Raw genomic sequence first — 20,724 nt, forward strand, 5'->3', positions numbered from 1 at the left:
CAACAGTTTAGCGTGCTGGAAATAAACATGTTTTATTTGAAGCATTGTTGCTATTGCGGGCTTTTTAGTCGCTGAGTTTGTTTATCAAAAATTCATTAAATTCGTGTATGAAATACATAGAAAGCAAATTAAAAATTCTGGCTTCGGGGTGCACGCTTTCTTGTGTAAGACTATGAGAGTTCAAATTTGGTGGATCTAGCTATCGCCGATTTTCCACAATGCAAGAAGCATACACAAATACACGCAGACTCTTCACTGTTTGATAAAAGAGATTGCATTTGTAACTTTTTTCATTCAGTTTCGGATTTATATGTAGTTTTAATTTTTATTTTTGAAATATAGAGATACTGTTATTCATCGTGCTAAAACTTTTATTCTCAGCTGTGTAGTTAGATGTTTCATTTCTTATCGTATACATTCTAAAATCTGAGACAGGTCCGGAATTCTAAGAATTCCGACGGAAGTTCCGTATTCTTTTCCGGTTAATACTTAAAGCTGGTCTTTCTTGATAATAATTAGTTCTAAGAAATCTGTTCTTTGCAGGCGGCTCATGAAATTTAAGACTGTACGCTTTTCACCTGATAAATGCCATATTTTATAGTTCTCTGCAAAATGTTCCCTCAAAAAATTCCCTTTTAAAATGTTGGAGTTAAAAGTTTCACTCCAAAAATAAATGTAGTTTTAATTTATTACTGTAGATGTTACTTTAGGTATCACCTTAGGTCGGAAGCCTTCTCGGTGGTGCAAAGTGCAAAATGTAGATGTTACTACCATACTTTCTTGTCCATCAAAAGGGACTATAAATTCAAGGACCGGCTCGGGCGGTAGAACCTCTCGTTACGCCATTATATGTTTCGGCCTTTCTCGGACACTCGTATGTTTACAGGCGTTTAGCCGCTATACCATAGCAGCACTTTCCTGTTATCGCGCTGAAATAATCTAAAATAGGAGCCTGACATAATAAGTTTCCGAACTTGAACTTCTTTGGAGAGACGAAATTAAGAAAACAATTCTCAGGACGAGGCAGATTTTTAGTAGTTAAAAGGGATTCAAATGGATAGATCGTGAAGGCTGTTTGGGACATCGAAGGTAAGGAGAAAAGCTGTGAGTCGGCTTCTTGTTTTTTAAGAAGTGAACGTCAGCAAGGGACTGAATTGGCTACTGGTGAATTACTCGAAACAGAGTCATCCAACCGGAAACATTATTCATTGTCAGAAGTGGAGTTCGAACGTGTACCCGGAGAACACGACTGTGACCTTAATGCGGCGCCTTGGACCGCTTGGCTATCCTGACATTTTTGGCCTTTCTCAGTGGGCTTGTATTATAATAAATGACTATTCTCCTCCCCCCCCCACAAATGCGTGTTTTTATTCTATTTAGGAAATATATTACAACTAAGAAACTTTTCATGCCCTCAAATATAGTATTTCAACAGTGAGATAGGTGACAGGTGAATGCAGGGCCCGGACACCCGGACGGCTTAATATGACAAATCGGGTGTCTTCCGGTACCCGCACCTATTTAGAACAACACAACCCTGGCGACTTCCTGAAAGGGCTGCATCGGAAATATATTAATGGAGAATATGTGGTATTGACGTGGCCAAACAAGGGCGTGTGCATATATATGCTTCAGTATACAATTAATAAAAAGTTTCATACATAGGTACATTGGTGGTATAGGTACATTGGATACATATGTATATTGGTCTAAGGGGTTAATGAGATAGGCAAACAATAAACACTTATACATTAAAAGAAATGAAACACTGGCGCAATAATGCAGAAGATGACAATTAATGAATACACGTAATCGTGTGTCATCCTATATGACTATACATAAACTACTAGAAATTATATGCATAAACACATACAAATGATGGCGATAAATGAAAACACATAATCATACATTATTCTACTGGACTATACACACATCAATAAAAATGATACATACACACCTATACGTTGACAGAAATGATACACTGAGAATGAAAATTGTGTATCAGTGTGAACGATGACAATTAAAGGTTACACATATTCGTGTATTACCTTACTTGGCTATACATATATATTAGTACAAATGATACACTTAAAGACTTATACGTTAATGGAAATGAAATACTGAAAATGGCATACATTATACGATAGATGAAGAATAATGGTAACACGTAATCGTGTATTACAGTCCCTCTGCGACAGGCAGCTCGAGCGACTGGCAGGTAGCAAGTCATATTCAACGAAAAAGCGATGCGCTTTTCTCTCCAAGGTGCGAGGGCAGACACAGGGGTTGAACCTCTGTGTCTGGTTCTGAGGGGCGAGGGCACTCTTAGTGCCATTAAGTTGGCGGAAAGAGGAATGCCCAAATATATCATACCTACGCACTAATAACACGCATTCTTCACAGAAGACTTCCAGTGAAGCAGGAAACAAATTGCTACAAGCAATATTCATGGATGATGTCCAAAATGAAGATACTCAAGAACAAAGGAAACTAAGAATCTACCATCAGATGACTTAAGAAATCAACAGTGTAATAAAAAATTTAAGTAATAAAAAGGCTCTAGACCGAGATTCCACAAGTAATCAGATAATCAAAATAATCCATAAAACTGATCCCAAAATCCTTCTTCATCTTTACAAAACAATTCTTGTATTTGTATTCATTTCCAAATGAATATTTCCAGCTCATAATATTCTTTGAAAAGAAAGAGAAAACTTCAGGAGACCCGTCTGCATACCGTTCCAGCAACCTGCTACCCACCATAGAGAGAAGGTTCATGAAAGATTAATAACGAGAAGACTTCGGCGTCGTTTTATCTGTCAACAAATAAGAAAAACTGGTTCAGCTTTAAAATAAATGTTAGTATCCTCCATGAAATCAACACAATACTGAAAAAGATTAAACAAAATAATTAATCAAAATAATTAATAAATAACAAACAATCATAGTATACTGATATGCAATAATTTAAAGAATGCCTTAGACTCGCTATTTTGGTCAACTGTACTACAGGGTGCGGCAGCGTTCAAAGCGTAGTACAATGACGTACTGCATGAATGCGCGCCAGCTCGTGCCACATTCGTGTACTAATGAGCTGCCATTTCGAGTGTGACGGTGATATGGATCGGTAGAGTGCACAGCATCGTGCCTTTGCTGTTGAAAATTATTTCAAAAATAAATACTCTGTTATTGCAACCCAGCGTCTATTTCGGCAACATTTCAACTTGGGACGTCATGGGAAAATTCCAGATGGACGGACCATTGCGACAGACATTTTCAGGTAGAGTAATTTCCTGTTCTAGTGACATTTCCTGGTCGCCTCGCTCACCTGATCTTTCATGTGCAGGCTTTTTCCTTTGGGAGCCACCATTCCTGAGTTGAAGGATCGCATCAGAACTGCCGTCGGTAATGTCCCAGGGTTTTTACGCCGAGTTATGGCAAGCTTCCAACGCCGCCGAGATGCATATGTTGTGCATCATTTGACAGGCATCATATTGAAAAAGTAATCCACGCCAAGGACAATGACTTACACATTAGTAAATGGCATACCTTTAACTATTAATTGACTTAAAAGGTAATAAATAAATTACTGTTACTGCCTTATGGTGTGTTTTTAATATCCTACTATGAACACTGCCGCACCCTGTACAAGAGTTGATTGTCGAAAAATGTCTAAGGAATCTTTTTTTCGTGTTCAACGACTTTTTCAAAAATGGGGAAAGCTTCTATATCCATAATAATAAGATTATTAGGAAACATTTCTCTAAAAAATGCCCCCAAGTCTTGTGTTTGAGTGCGACTTAGGAGCATAAACTTTTAGCAACATACTAAACTGCAATTTTCGCGACCATACCAATGTATATGCCTTTGCAGATGATACGGCATTAGTCGGACCGCGGCTTGTCTGTGCAAAACTATATGTAAATGTGGCACTGTAACCTTTTGGAGAATTTTTAAGAATGCCATGTTGCCTACTGACTGTAACCACGAATAACAGGTATTAGATGGTATCTGCCAACAAGATAATTACACCGAGAGACAGTGGCGTAAGTAAGGGTATGCAAGGAATGCCGTCGTATAGAGGCCCTTGAATGTTCTGCTGAACTACATTTCCGTGTTTAAACTTAAAACACGCCGTCTTCTTTTAAGTGTTTTAGGGCCCCCTAACTGTGTGATACAAACCTCTATATGACGCAGATAGGCGGGACATGGAAGTAGAAGAAACAGTTCAAATCAGTGTTGCACACACCCAAACTTCAACTGAAAGCAAAGCAAAGAAGCTGTATGCTTTCGTTTTGATTCCTCTTTAGTAGACAGTTTTAAAGTTTTTAATGATAACCGGGGTCAGGCTGTTGCTCGTCTATTGTGACATCAAGTTCTGAATTTCTTGAGGCGAGCACGTGCAGTGATGCAATACAAGGTGTAAGAGAGCTATGTAAATATTCCTTAAGTGTAATATTTCAAAATTCTTTAAAGTATTTAAAAAGAGTATTTAAAAATCGGAGTTCGCTTTCTTCGGGAGGCTCTAATATTACTGTCAAAAATCTAAATCCTAGAAGGTGGGCTTAACGATTATCATCTTTGATAGCAATTAAAATAAGATACTTTGGCATCTTGAAAGCATTAAATTAAATTATATTAACCTCAAAGAAAGCGCAAGAAAAAAAAAAAAAATGCAAAAGAGTTTTAAAAAAAAATGGAATTTTTTGAATATGTATTCTTAAAAATTTTTATAGAAAAAGTTTTAGCTTTTACTAATGCAGCATCTGAAGTATTACGAAGAAAATAAATCGACTTAAATAAAGCTCATCAACATTTAAAAAACATTTCTATGAGTATGCGAGATATGAGAAATGAGTTTGAAGATATGAAGAAGCTGAGTTTATTGCAAATAAATGGGGCACAGAAACTAAATTTAAAAATGAAAGAAAAATAAAGACAAAAAACGTTTTTTCTGAGTTATGTGAGGATAAAAGGTATGAAAATTCCGAAATATCTTTAAAAGTAGCGGTTTTTTATGTTGCTGTCGATATTTTACGTACTCGGTTAAAATATATTGTAGAATGACTGGAATGGCAAAAATCGCAATGACGTTTTCCTCTTTGGACCCTAAAACTCTGGCATCATTATTAATAATGTTTCAAAAATACAGAAAACATATAAAGAAGACTTTACTAATGCACTGAAAATACAACTGCTATTATGTACTATAAATACTTTCAGAACAGAACCAAAACCTAAACTCAACTTATAAAACCGTATCGCCGATACTGGCAAACCGGTAAAACTAAGAAACAATCAAAGAACCAAATAAACTAAGAAATCAGATTGACCCTGACTAAGTAACCAGTGGGTCACCTCGACCTTTATTCTGAATAAATTCAACATAATAGCTAGAATAAAATATGATAAATTAAATATTCAGTTTAAACAATTTTGTGAATCCAGATTTTCCATCTTTCTGAAATACTGAATCACTTATTCATTTAAATTAATCAAATTTACATAACTTTTAACATAAATTCACAACTATGAAACTCATTATTGCTTATTACGTAAACTATATATATATACTATATACACTCATATCCATAAATTAAAGGATAATTCGGAGTCACGCGGAAATCAAACAGGAAAATAAATATATCACCTGTAAAATCACTACACACATCTTCAAGAATAATATGCAAATTTCAGGAAGTAACCAGATGACACCGATGGTACGTCACAATGACGAGAGTGTAAGAGAGTGATATATAAGGAATACAGGCAAAGAAGTAAAATTGTTCGCAGCCGCTTTGTAAGCATTTCAGTGCAATAACCGAATAGTTATGACACAAAGGGCGCATTTGGATGATTTTTTACGTGGTAGAATTATAGGCCGTCTGGAATGTGGGACTGGAAGTATCAGACGAACTTGGAATTGCCCAGAGTGTCATCTCCAGGCTTTGGCAACGATTCCAAGATGATGGTAATGTGAGTAGACGTTACAGCACAGGTCGCCCCAGACAAAGAATCTCCTTAGAGATTCTTTGCCCCAGAGTTACAACGCCGAATGAGGACCGGTATTTGGCAGTTACTGCCAAAAGAAACAGGCGGAGCACAGCCTCAGACCTGTCTCGTCAGCTCTCTTCAGCCACTGGTACGACAATTTCAAGGCAGAACCGTGTACAGACGCTTAGGGCAGATTGGTCTATATGCTTGTAGACCTGTCAGATGCGCTCCACTTACTGCAACTCACTGTCGCCTGCAGTTAGCCTGGAGTAGAGAGCATGCATTGTGGACACCGCAACAGTGGGCTTGTGTGATGTTTTCCGACGAGTTCAGGTTTAGCTTGCAGTCTGATTCTCGCTGGACGTTCATATGGAGAGCTCCAGGTACCCGTTACCACCAAGGAAACATCATTGAACGACACCGTTACGGTGGTGCAGGAGTGCTCGTTTGGGGTGGACTTATTCTGGGTTCCAGAACTGACCTGCATGTTCAAATTGGAACCATGACAAGCCAAATCTATCGGGACGTCATTCTGGAACAACATGTACGTTTGTTTCGGGGCGCCATGGGCGCACAATTTTTGTTTATGGATGACGACGCTCGTCCTCACCGTGCAAACATCGTAAGCGAATGCCTTCAATCGGAGGATATCACCCGTATGGACTGGCCAGAATTCTCACCGGACTTGAATCCAGTAGAGCACGTGTGGGATATGCTTGGCCGACGAGTTGCAGCCCGTCAACCTCCTCCTACATGTCTACCGGAACTTCGGAGAGCACTGCTTTTTGAGTGGTGTAATATCCCCCAAGATCAGATCGATAATTTGATACTCAGCATGCCTAGGCGTTGTACGGACTGTATTGCATCGTCTGGGAGACATACAATGTATTAACAATCATACCAACCATGTAATATTGTTTTTTTTTTTTCTTTTTTTTTTTTTTTGTAAATAGGGTTTTTTCTCTCTCTCTCTTTTTTTTTTTTTTTTTTTTTAATTTGCTCTAGGGAGAAAAAATCGCTAATTTTTGTAATATTATCAACATATAGCATCTTTTTTTGCTCATTACCTTTTGTTTAACAAATAAGCTTTACAAATAAGTCAAATTTGTTTTGCTTCTAACTCATCCTTTGCCCGATTTTGCATTATCCTTAATTTATGGACATGAGTGTATATAAACTATACTATACAAAACATATACATATGCTTTGTAACTAAATTACACAAGTAATCACAAATATACAATTCAACTTAGTTACAATTTTGGAAATTTACTGCATAATCAATCTACAAAATATTCATATCCAATTAGATTATTTACGATTCAAAACCTGGATTTTTCTTTCATAAATAAATATTTTATATTTTCTTTTGAAATATTTTTAAAATATCCTTCTCTAATAGAGACTGTCTGTATGTATTCACACAAATAGTGCATAAAATCTGCATTTTGTACTTCACAACCGCTTTCAACTTACATTTTACTTTTTTTCTGTGAAATCTCTTTAACTATTCTGGTCTTTGTCCATGACCTCTTAGTGCTTGATTTATTCTTCTGTCACTAGAGAGTCTTGTTGTCTTAACTTTTGGAAAAATCCGACATAATTTCTGGAATCATTCCATTAACATCATTATCCCATTAGTCTTGCCATTTTTTCATTATTTCTTTTTGCAATAATGTTTTCATGTATTTTATTGAGATGGTGGAAAAATATCTTTCGTTATTGCTCTTAGTTGCTTCCTTTGCAGTGTTGTCGGCAGCTTCATTTCCCAACATTCCTGTGTGGCCTTTAACCCAATTAATTTTCAAGTTATGCTAGTTTTATTTCTTACCTCAATTACATTTTTAAAAAGACATTCTCTAGAATTCATTGCTTTCAACACACTTATCGGTATCAGCCTTACTTAGTCGGTATCAGCCCATTCTAAAACTTTTTTAAAGTTTTAGAATCAGCCTCAAAAATTGTACTTTTTTCATAAGGTCTGTATCCCTTATCTTCACATTTCTGTTCATTGTAATAAGCCATAAAGGCAGCTCCTGCGTTTTTTCAGAACAGAAATCCAAAATTTGAAATTCACGAAGGATTTAGCTGATTTAGCAATGGTAAAATATTTTAACATGGTAAGCAGTTATTCGCAAGTGTGCAATTTATTTATATTGTATTTATCATCACTTGTAATCACAGCCACGATTGGGAGATCATTTAAAAAAAAAAAAAAAAAAAAGCATACTCGAGGAAAAACCATGACACAAGATCGGTTGTCAAACCTATCACTATTAAGCTTTGAAGCTGAGATGGCTGAGAAAATGGACGTCCGGTTATTGAGAAAAAAAATTGCGAAAATGAAAGTTAGGAGGTTGAAATTTTAATAAGGGAGGACTTTTGTCTTCCTTTATTAAAATTAGATTATTTCTGGTTCCTTCATGAGTTTTAACCACCAGTGTTATAATTACACTTAATTATTGAAAAACATAAGAGAAGAAGAGCAGTAATAACCAAAAAAATTACTGTACATATAATTTATAAAAATCATGTATTAAAGTAGTTAAGTGTACAATTTTTTTTTTTTTTTTTGAGGCGAGGAGGGGGACTTTACCGTGCATATTTTCCACAAAAAATGTGTGTTCAAATAGTTTTCTTTATGAAATTCATGATAAATATGCTTTATATTTAACAAATATATCATTTACATTATAAAAGATTTTATTTATTACTTGTATAATATTGCATAAATCAGGTTCGTAAGCTGAGTAAATCACGGAGTGCTATATGTTGGTGTTATTCTTTTTCGTACGTTAACCTATCATGTTGTCTGCCAGTTTATAACATAAGTTAGGTTGCTAAATTAAGCGCAAAAAATTTAGATTGGCGCAGATTTTATATAAAAACTCAAAATATATTTGTATGTAAAACCTACTGGATTTTATTTAAAAATCTCCGCAAATCTAGGGTTACTTCCTTTTCTTAATGTACATCGTAGGGTTGTACTGTGCATCGACATGTTCCTTTTTACATCCTTGTACGAAGTAAAAAGGAAGTATTGTAATCATGAAAAGCATCATATTTCAACGCAAATATCCATTTTCACCGCTAACGAATGCAATTTAACGACGTTTTTGCGTGACATTTGTACTTGAGGACAGGATAAAGGACTCTTTTTTTCCCCCTCCAAAAAATTGTAAAACTGATTTAAAATGAATTCTGAAGAGAATTTTTGTGTCGTCTGTGCGTACGTACGTACGTATCTCGCATAACTCAAAAACGAGTAGCCTTAGAACGTTGAAATTGCGCATATAGGACTGCTATAACATGTAGATGTGCATCTCATATTTTGGTTGCAATCGGCCACACCAAAAGTATATTAATATATGTATACTATATATATCCACTTTGTAACTCGGCTAAGAGATCTCAGATTTTTTATTCTTATATGTTTGTAAATTGTGCATTTTTTGCTTTAAAAATGATTGAATTATGCTTTTCTTATCTTCCGGTTAAGCTTTTTATGCCTTTAGTAAATCTGTCTGCAATATTTTTACAATTATCAACAATTTAAAAATTGTTTAAGTACAGCTAAGTCTAATAACTTTTTCCATGGCGGCCATTGCTTGTTTACATTTGAAATAGCAGAATAGTAGATTTATTGCCAATCTAGAGAAAGTAAGCTTCGCAATAACAACGATAACGCCTACTTTTATTATTGCGAATTAAATCATGCTTTATCCATTCTGGAATTTTTTTATTCGAGGAAATAAGTGTTTAAGATTTACTTCATAATTTTCAATACAGACATCTTCAGTTTTAATGTATTTTGCCTTGTCGTGAAGTGAGAACGAATTAATTGAATGAGAAATACTGAATCGTTTGTGAAAAACTTTCCTCCCCTTTTTTTTGTTGTTGTTCGCTTAATTTTTTTTTATACATCGTTTTTGATTTATTATAGTATTTGAATAAAACATGTGGCGATGATTAGATAATTCTTAAGATGATATAAATTTTGTACATTCTGAATTAAAAAATGAACGACATGCAACGCTGTTAAGTGAACCTAGGGCCAGAATGTCGCTATGGTAAACAAATATAGTGAATTTTAAAGAGTGCATTTATTCTATTACGCAATCGACGAAGCAGATTTAATTCAATCAAATAAGTTTAAATGAAATGCAAGAAAAAATGGGTATAATTTTTATATTTCGTACAAAGAAGTCATGTTGTGCACACATCAGATTTTTTTTTATATAGACTTGTACATTTGTTATCAGTATGTATTTCAGTGAAAGGAGAGAAAAGTCTGTCTCTCACACTCACAACGCACGCACACAAAAAATCTTAAATAGACTGATTACAATCATCTGATGTCAAATATTACACAGACTAAAGTAAATTTGCATTTCACACAATTGCTCAAGGGAAAATATTTTTTTTTTTTATTCTTTATTCATGTTACGTACCTTTCAACTGGTTCCATAAGAATGTGCTTTTATTTCTTAACAATTATTCCAGATCTGATGAAAATCATCATCAAAATATTGACTCCTCGAATACATGATTTTTTTTTTTTTTTTTTTTAATATTTCACTTTTTTTCCCCTACGTTAAGCATGGTAAATTTATTGGGAAGGTCGCACCCAGCATATGTGGCCCCGACCTTGCACCGTCAGATTATAATTTATTTCGAAGTTTACAAAACTGATTAAATGGTAAAAATATGAGTAATAACGATGACCTCAAATCGAAATTGATCGTGTTTCTTTTTTCTCATAAAGAACAGAATATATATGAGCACGGGGGCACGAAGTTACCAGAAAAGGGCTAAAGATCATCGAACAAAATGGAAGATATTTGACCGCTTAAAGTTCATTTTTCGCTTAAAAAAATCAGGTTTTATTTCGGACTAAAAAATGTGTAAAATGTAACGTACAATGAGAAGTATCTGTCATCTGCAATATTTACTGTTAACAGTGAGAAATGTATTTGTAAGCAATGTATGCATATAATGTATAATAGTATGTGTATTATTATGCTATTTAATATGTAGAAACATGTAGTAATATATACTAAACCGTGTATTGTGAGAATTAAATTTATAGGTATAAACATAGCGTGCGATAAAAATATTCGGGTTTACATGAAGTTTAATTCTAGAAACTGTTGAGCATATTTATCGCTGGTAATTCCCCAGACTGAAAATATTAAAAACATAAATTTTATTATTTCTAAAATCAGTTGTAGCTTAATATCTGTGCAATGAAACATTCTCTACGTCATCTCAGTAATATAATATGTATTCTAGTTGCACGATGGTAATGAGAAAGAGTAGTGTAAAAGTTATGAAAAGTTTGCATTCCTTTGGCAATGGCAGCCGAACTTCTGTACAAACGAAGACCAAAATTCACCTATCTGATATCTAAAATTCTTATCTCTGTATATAGTACACAGTAATTCTTGTTGAATATCTGCAAATCATACTTGTATAATATTGTAATAGCACTCTGTAACCTTTATACAATTACCCCTCCTCTCCCAAAATGACTCGAGAGAGAGAGAAAGTAACTTTGTTCATAAATTCCCTTGCGTAAACTATTTCTGTTGTCTAACAAAATTTCCACAATCAGAGAAAATCTGACTGTAAAGCAGTACAAGAATTCAGAGCAAATAACTGTTTGTTGCATTTTATTGGGAAGGTAGCCTTTAATTTAAAATTAACAAAACAAAAACTTTGTGTTTTGGCGTAGATTTAGTCAAGGGCTCACTCAATTTCGAGGTCAAGCAGGTGCAGGTCCCTCTTCATCAGGAGAAAAGAAATCTTTAATTAAAATTCCTGAGCTAAGGATATATATTTAAAAAAAATTTCAAATTCTAAAATACCGAATTGCAGAAAGAAATTCAATATCCGGATTCCAAATATCTGGAATGCCATTTATCGAAATCACTTTGTGTTCTTTCTAGGCTAAGTAAAATTATGTTTGCCGTTAATTTGGACACGTGATTGATTAAAATAGTATAAAAGGATAATAGTACAATACATATGTGTTAAGGAACAGGTAAACTGTAATTTAAAGTTGCATGTACCGTAAATTAATTAGATGAATATTCATGATTGATATAGAAAGAGGTATTCCGAATTTCGCGTTTTTATAAATAAGAGGTTAAAATGTATATATGTAAAACACGTGTATCTAACATTGATCTCTAACTTTATAACATTGATCAAAAATATTCTGAGATATTCTTCTCACAATTCTGAGGTAAGGGAAAATAAATAAATAAATAAATAAATAAAAAATAAAAAAATAAAAATTCACCATTTACTATGCATCTTCGCCAATAGATCATGTTTAATCATTTCTTGATTCATTTATCGGTATTACTATTCCACATTTACATAAAGCATATGTAATTTTCAATCTAAATCTGCATTTCCGATATCAGAAAAGAAATTAAAATTGCCAAGAGCCATTTGTACTAAAAAGTGCGCATTGTCAGAAGTGGGATTCGAACCCACGCCCGGAGAACCGGACTGCGACCTGAACGCAGCGCCTTGGACCGCTCGGCCATCCTGACACGAGCACTGACTTCTTAAAAGCAGCTCATAAAGATATACTCTTTATTATATACTTTGTTTTCTATGTTTTGCTTGTTTTCTTTATTTTTGCCTTTTGTATAATTTAAATTAAATTTTAAACATCCTCTTAGCGTTCATTTTCGTAGAATCAATTCCTAACAAGAAAGTCTGTAGTTACGCAAATGTATAATAGATGGCGCCAGTAGCACTTCAAATGTTTAGTGAAAGAGTAATTGTTTTATCCGATGACAGTTTGCTAGCCGTGTACTTTTTTTTTTTAAGTTCTTTCCTGGGAGAACTTACCAGCAAGAATACACATTCTTGCTAATACTTTCTTTTTAAAAGGTTGGAATTCGGCCAATGTATGTACCTTTTTCTGCAAACCCAGACTGCCTACATAGTATGACAAGAATGGCATAACGAAGAGAATAAAATGCATATTAATATATACAGTTATTCTGTTTGATATGCAAAATGTATTTGAATACAATTGAACAATCATTCTATTTGAAGTTTAATTATTTTTTAACTAACGGAGACGATTATTTCTATTATTAAATAAGGAAGAGTGTATGCTTGTATGTTCCTTATGTTGTGGAAAAACAGTGGCACCTTTATTAGCTACCAAATTTTGAACACATAGTCCACCATTCGAACATGTTCATGCTTACGCCCGAATTCTGAATTTCGAAGTTATATACTATTTATTTCACATTTTGTGCAAATTTAATGTTATTGAGAGTCTTGACGATTTCAACGTGTTGCCATTCGGCAAAGCGTATGATATTTATGTTTTAGATTTTATCCCAAACTCAGCTGTTTTATAGACATGTGTTGTCACTGCCTGAAATAAAATATTTTCATCTTCGACGCGCCAATGTCTGGCTCTTCGGCAAATACTAAAACACATAGATATTTATATATGTTTCAAAATTTGATTTGTCTGCTGTTGATTAAAAACCTAAGCGATTTAAAAGCAATAAACGCAGCTCTGTAGTTCTGTTTTATATAATTACTAGCTGGACTCGTGAAATTATATTAGGAAAAGTCATTAAAATAATTTTTCCTTTTTACTTTCTTGTACGAAGTAAAAAGGAAGTATTGTAATCGCGAAAAGTTTCAGACAGCATATTTCAACGAAAATATCCATTTTGACCGCTATCGAATGCAATTTAACGATGTTTTTGCGTGATATCTGTACGTATGGACAGAATAAAAGACTCGTTTCCTCAAAAAAAAAAAAAATATATATATATATATATATATATAAAACTGCTTTAAAATAAATTCTGAAGAGAATTTTTCCGGGCGTCTGTACGAACGTACGTACGTACGTATTTCGCATAACTCAAAAACGAGTCGCCTCAGAACGTTGAAATTTTGTATATAGGACTGCTATAACATGTATATGTGAACCTCGTATTTTGGTTGCAATCGAAAGCACCAAACGTATATAAATATATTTATATATATATCCACTCTGTTATCCGGCTCAGTGATCTCAGTTTCTTTACTCTTATATGTTTGTAAATTGTACATTTTTTGCTTTAAAAATGATTGAATTATGTTGTTTTTATCTTCCGGTTAAGGATTTTATGCCTTTAGTAAATCTTATGCAATATTTTTAGAATTATCGACAATTTTAAAGTTGTTTAAGTGCCACTAAGCCTTTTCTTTTAATGGCGGCCATTGATTGTTTACATTTGAAACAGCAGACTAGTGGATTTGTTGCCAATCTAGAGAAACTTAGCTCCGCAACAACAAAGATAACGCCTTCATTTATTATTTGCCAATTAAATCATGCTTAATCCTTTCTGGAATTTTTTCGAGGAAATAAGTGTTTAAGATTTACTTCGTAATTTTTAATATAGATATTTTGAGTTTTTATATGTATTTCTGCCTTCTCGCGAAGTGAGAACTGAATTAATTGAATGAGAAATACTCAATCCTCTGTGAAAAACCTGTTTCGTTTTTGTTTTGTTTGCATAATTTCTTTTATGCATCATTCTAGCTTTATTATAGTATGTGAATAGAACATATGGCAACGATTAGAAAATTCTATTCTTTAAATGATATAAATTTTGTGCATTATGAGTTATAATATGAACGAAATATATTACTGTTAACTGAATCTAGCGCCAGAGTGTCGCTATGGTAAACAAATACTAGAGTGAATTTTAAATAATGCATTTATTCTATTGTGGTTTATGCGCTGTCGGCGAAGTAGATTTAATTCTATCCAATAAGTTTAAATGAAATGCAAGAAAAAATGCGTATAATTTAATATTCTGTACAAGGAAGTCATGTGGTGTACACATCAGATTTTTTGTAACAACTATCGTAGAAAGCTGGCCGCTCAAGCGACTGGAATTAAAAAAAAAAAAAATTAAACAGCATAAGAAGGCTTATTTCCGCTAAGTAAAAAAAAAAAAAAAAAAAAAAAAAAAAAAAAAAAAAAATCTTAAGGAGAATATTTGATTTTATTTGCATTATTTTTACACATCATGCTTTAGTATTTCACTTCCCCCCCCCTCCACCAGCGTTTCAACCAACATAATTGAATGTAGTATAAATAATTTTACCACTTCTGTTTAATTTAACAAGCCTTTTCAAAGATGATTTGTTATTATTTTATATTTATTTAATTTTAGAGTAATTTCTTGCAAAAATTTTAATTATATGGAATTAAGAACGTTTCTTGCAAATAGATTGCTACCGGAATGCGCCTTTTTCACAGATGCATTTATCACATCGAATACAATTAGCAGCGATTCTAATTTTATTAAAATATTAATTTTGATCCAATTTGCGTTTAACAGAATTTTGATCGGAGTTGCAAAATATGCCGAAAAATTTCTGAAATTTTTTTCAAAATCTGAAAATATAATTTCATTTGAATTTTAATTTTAATAAAAGTAATTTCATTTATGCTGGTGATTCCTTCTAGTTAGAAATAAAAGATATTCCGTTCATGTCCTGTTATTATGCAGAGATTAGTACCTCATTCCCAAACTCCTTCTATCATTTAATGGCCCTTCATCTATGGAAGTGATCGCTACAAGTGTTTTCAGCATAATTATGGTCGTATCATGCATTCAAAACGTTTCGGGAAAACAATTCTTTAGTATGATTTTTGTTCTTTGTCACATGATATTAAACAACCAATCACTGCGGATTACTTTGGGATTACCAGGTAAACGGGAAACAAGTTCTCTATTAAAAATGATAGTTGATGATGGGAGATGCGATGCTGATAGCTGACTGGTTGTTGAACACAAACAACTTACAATTTTTTGAAAAAGAAAGGAAAAAATAACTTGTCTTTCAATGGTACAGCAGCTAGAAAAATTGTTTCAAGTAGTTGTTCGTCCGAAACAAATGGATGTGTGATACTAGCCTTAGAAAGTTACTTGGTTACTCGGTCCCGATAGATTACAGATATACGTGATTTTAAAAAAATAATATGCGTGACTTTGAAAGTTGACGTCTGGTAGTTTAATAAGAATATTAATATTTTTATAAAGGGATATAAATCTAAATATTTCCGAGAAAAACAACTTAATATGTTTTGTGTAATGGAATGTCGATACTATTGAATTTTTTTACTCAGTATAAAGCCGACTATGAATAATATATAGCTATTAAACCATTAAAGCTGTGATTTTTACGATTGCGGTTTATTACATGAAGATTTTAAGGTGAATGTTCATTTTGCAGATCTCGCATTAGAATTTATAATTTTTTATTTAAAAGAAACTATGCCGAGAAAGTCATTTGATTATTCGACGAAAAGTGTGTATTTTATTGAACGACTCATCTTATCATGAGAAACTGATAAAAAATTGATTAATTCGTAAATTAATTTAACACCTGCCAGGAAATTGGTGCTACGAATTTTCGAGAGAAAAATTACAAAAATCTAGTCAAGCTTTTCCAGACAACTAAAATTGGTATTGGGCCTGGTCCGGCTAATTACTAAAATGGGATGTAACTCATTCAACTTACTAATTATATTTTATCATTTTTATTTTCCAGATCTTGTGGAAAACATTCTGGCGTCCATAACACACACGTGTATGTTTTTTTTCCCCCTATCCTAACCACTTAAAGAGTTACCGTGAAAAAGAAAAATAGTATATATAATGTATTTAATAAATCCATCTATTCTAATTTTATGAGTGTACTTAGTAATTAATAATAACAAAGAAAGAACTGCATTTATTTCCTTTAAAATGTGCAATTTGTTAAGCAGTAATAGACATATTAAAGAAAAATATTTCACGCTTCGCCAAATGGCATCAAACTGGCGTGTACACGATAAAAAAAAATTAATATCGTTCACTGGCAATGCAGTTCTTTTTAATCGCTGATTTCTTTTATTAAATTGGAAAGTCAAATTTCTTACGCTTTACTGAGTGGTAGCACATTTATTTTAAATCGCCGAATTTTCTGATTAAATTTGAAATATGACTTTACGCTTAAAGAGCGGTAACGTACTGCTTTTTTAATGGTCGAGTCTATTAATCAAGAATTCATTAAATACTCACAAAATCTGAAATAAATTGCAAACAAATTCGAAATTCAATTTTGGTTTCGAATCGGTTTGGTTTAGTTTATTTGGTTGTGGTAAAGCACTCGAAAGCTGTCTGCCTGAGGGAAGGGATGCCTTTGTAGACGATTTTCTAAGAGAAACTGACACATATGCAAGGGGGAGAAGAATTACGGATGTTCAAAATTTGTGGACTGTAGGTGCTGCCGTTTTTCCATAATGTGATACATTTAGATTCTTCATCGTATAGAGATGATAGGTATGTAAAAATTTACTTGTTAAAATTATTGCGCAAAGTTTAAATTAGTCATAGAAAAATGAAAAACTAATAAATTCTAAAATGGTAAACCAGTGGGTACCAGTGAATTCAAAATTTATTTGTAATTTTATTTTAAATTATGTATTTTTAAACTCTTTTTATCCCAAAGAAGTTTTAGCTCAGAAAGGCTATTAGTCTCGAAACGGAAATTTGCGTTAAATCACTGTAAAAGTCTGAATCACTTTTCAAATGGTTGCCACCCAATATTATCGTTCTGTATTATTTTGAAAGAAATTAAATAAAGGAGAATGTTCATGAATGTAGGTATATTTCTCGCACTGTGAAACAAACGACGGTACCGAGAGCCACGAAATTTTGAATAACGTAATTCTCCAACCGAACATGGGCACATGAAAGTCCGAATTTTGAATTTCGAATCTGTTTTATTATTTATTATATTTCCCATTTTGTAAAATTTTAGCGAATTTTTGATTAACAAACTCAACCATTTCAAAGCGAGCAATGGCAACACTATAAAAAAAATATCTCTAGTGCCCGAGACTTTCCATCGGAAATTCTAAAGATATGCTATTTTGCGATATTGTTGCTGAGTTGAATGTTATGTGGTGTAAGTGCGATGAACGTAATAATTTATAAATAAAAGTAACGCACAAAACATTCAAAAAGGTCCCTTTGGGAGTAATATAAAATCCGAAAGCTTTCAGATGTTTTCCAATTTTTAATTTTTTATTGATTTCTCTAAGAAGAGCTTAAAAATGTTCTTTCATATAATGGGAAAGTATGGATCTGTAAATTTTCAGTGTAGAAAGGAGTGAGTATTAGGCATGCAGTTGCTGGAACAGCTGGATTTAAGCAAACAAGCTGCTGTCAGCTCACCAATCTTTAACGTAATTTCACTTCACTTTTTCCTCTTGAGTTTGAGAGTGAACAATGCTTTATAGTGTAAAAGAGTATGAAAACATCACTGTGTCATTTCAATGCTTTTGATGTAGAAGCGATGTAAAAATTTCTGACCAGCTTTCAGACTACTACTTCTGTAGTGATGACGAAAATACGCGTCACCAAAATTTAAGAGTGTTCACTTTTAAACTAGAAGTAGAGATTAAAATGCTCTCGGAAGCTAAAATAGTGAGTATTTTCGATTTTCTATCATTTTATTGAAATGCTTTTAATATATGTAGAGGAGAACCTTGCATAATGTGAAATTTTTATAATATCGCTAATAAATCCAGCTAATGTAATGTCACGCGTTCAGCGAGTAGTTAATAACAATTGAAATGGATCTGCATTTATTGCTTGTAAATCGCTTATTTTGTTAATTAATAACATAATAAATTTAAAAGAAAAATTGAATATTATCTTAACGTTTTCCTGAACGGCAACACACTGTTGCGAAGAAGATAAAAATGTTTTGACTTGGACAGTAGCAGAATTTCTTTTAAACTGGTAAATTTGTTGATTAAATTCGAAACAGAAATATATTCGTTTGGCTGAGTGGCAACACACTTCTTTTATATTCTGAGTTTTTGGTGAAATTTGAAAAGTTAATATTTTATGGTTCACACAAAGCTTTTTATATCGTTGCAGGAGTTCTTTTAATTCGCACAGAATATGAAATAAACTCGAAATAAAAATTAAAAATATTCAAAATTCTGTCTTCGAGGTGCATATTGTTGGGTGCGTACAGATTCATAATGGATTGAATGCACTCAGAATAGACGATAGCTTGATAAGATTTATTTTATCAAAAGAAACACATTACAGTTCTGGAATTTTCCACAAAAATACTCGTACACCTCTTCTCAGTATCACACGGCACAATCACTTCAAACTACTAAACGTTACTTTTCAAACTACTAAACACAACGTAGTGCAAAGTGCATCTAAAGAGCCAAGTTTACACAGAGATATCTCAGTACTGTGTTGTCGACTCTGAACTGATAAACTGCTCTATTCGGCGTTATATAGTTTTACCGCCCATCGAGAAATGTCTAGTACCTTCTATTTCTCGAAATTACTGGAAGGCATATAAGGTTAAAGTTACATATAAGGGCCGGATGCGGTTACAGTTCACATACAGATCAGTTACATTTTTTTCAATTATAATACCAATTACAGTTATACAAGAATCGGACCGAAATGTCGCCAAGTTTGGGGACTTTTAGCGATTTCTTGACAGATATGGCGATAAAAGTTAGTCGCTAGAACCGTCGCCAGCTTGGCGATATTTCGCCAATTCAGCGAGATAGCCATTTGCTTCAATGTTAAATAGACTTTTCCCTATAATTTTATTTTTCTGGCAGAGCTTCGTCTCTTCCAAACATTTCACGTTACATTGTACAAAATATACTGGAATTTCACAAAAATGATATACATATCTACAAAAATTCGTGTCAGTATATTCTGGTGAAGGACTATGTGTGTTCAAAACTTGGTGGTTATAAGTGCTGCCATTTTTCCACGATGTGCGAACCTACATATATATATACAGATTTTTCAATATTTAATAACAGAAATTTAGCACCGCAAATTCAGTTTTTGCTTTAATTTCAGTGAGAAACTTTTTAATTTTTATTACAATATAATTGTGGTAATTTGGTAATGAGTAAAATGGAAACGACATGGACGGAGAGAATTGACCGTTGCCATCTCTCCCAGTTTTTTTAATTACGTCTCCCAGTATCCGATTAAATCACCGAATCTATGGAATTTAAACTTTTAGCGTTAAGAAAATGTTTCCGAGTAATAAATGGAATGGATTAAATTAATAAATTAATGAAACTTAAATTGCGAAAATTTCATTTCCTCCTCTCCTAATGATTTTCTGCATAATTTTTCTTATTAAATATTATTTGATTTGAATTGTCTAAATCTCCTATAGACATTTGCAGAAATTTTTGTAAGGATTCAATTTTTAATCAGTTAATGTTTGTGTTTTACATTAATATACATGCTAAGTTTATCCACACAATAGTCCGTAAATTAATTTTATTTTCATCGTATTTAAAAATAGTTCTGAAAGTTTCCCTTCCTTACTCAGGATGGATTTCTCAGTACAAAAGAGTAAGAAATTTACATAATGAAATTAGCCACAAAACATAAAATCAATAACATCTAATTAAATATTAATATATATTATCTCCGAATCATATTATAAATAGTTCAGTAACTTGCATGAGTCAGCCGTGCATCATAAAGTAAATTTAAATCAGTTTTGGAATTATTTTAAAATGGCTCGAAAATTTCTCAGGAACTCCCGATTTTTGCACAAGAACCTCTCTTTTTTTTCATAGGTTTTTCAAGGTTGGCAGTTATGGAATGGTGGTATTGAAGATAT

General features: G+C 33.1%; 1 protein-coding gene and 1 non-coding gene across 10 annotated transcripts in view; one reads left to right on the forward strand and one right to left on the reverse strand.

Annotated features, from left to right (window-relative positions):
• Window positions 1-20,724, forward strand: part of LOC118186247 (uncharacterized) — a 303,304-nt gene that overhangs the window by 20,905 nt on the left and 261,675 nt on the right. The window contains exon 1 of one of the 9 annotated variants that reach the window (XM_085814745.1): window positions 18,395-18,515. The exons of the other annotated variants lie outside the window; for them this stretch is intronic. Within the exon in view, the coding sequence (XP_085670871.1) occupies window positions 18,495-18,515 (21 nt within the window). The 5' untranslated portion in view covers window positions 18,395-18,494. Of the gene's footprint in view, window positions 1-18,394; window positions 18,516-20,724 lie in introns of those variants that run through there. 9 annotated transcript variants of the gene reach the window in all.
• TRNAL-CAG (transfer RNA leucine (anticodon CAG)) lies at window positions 12,474-12,557 on the reverse strand. Its single transcript has one exon. It is a non-coding gene; the product is annotated as a tRNA-Leu (tRNA).

This window comes from Stegodyphus dumicola, chromosome 4 (assembly GCF_044657685.1).
Source record: "Stegodyphus dumicola isolate Sdum_Otavi_A_Nest chromosome 4, ASM4465768v1".
NCBI classification, from domain to species: domain Eukaryota; kingdom Metazoa; phylum Arthropoda; class Arachnida; order Araneae; family Eresidae; genus Stegodyphus; species Stegodyphus dumicola.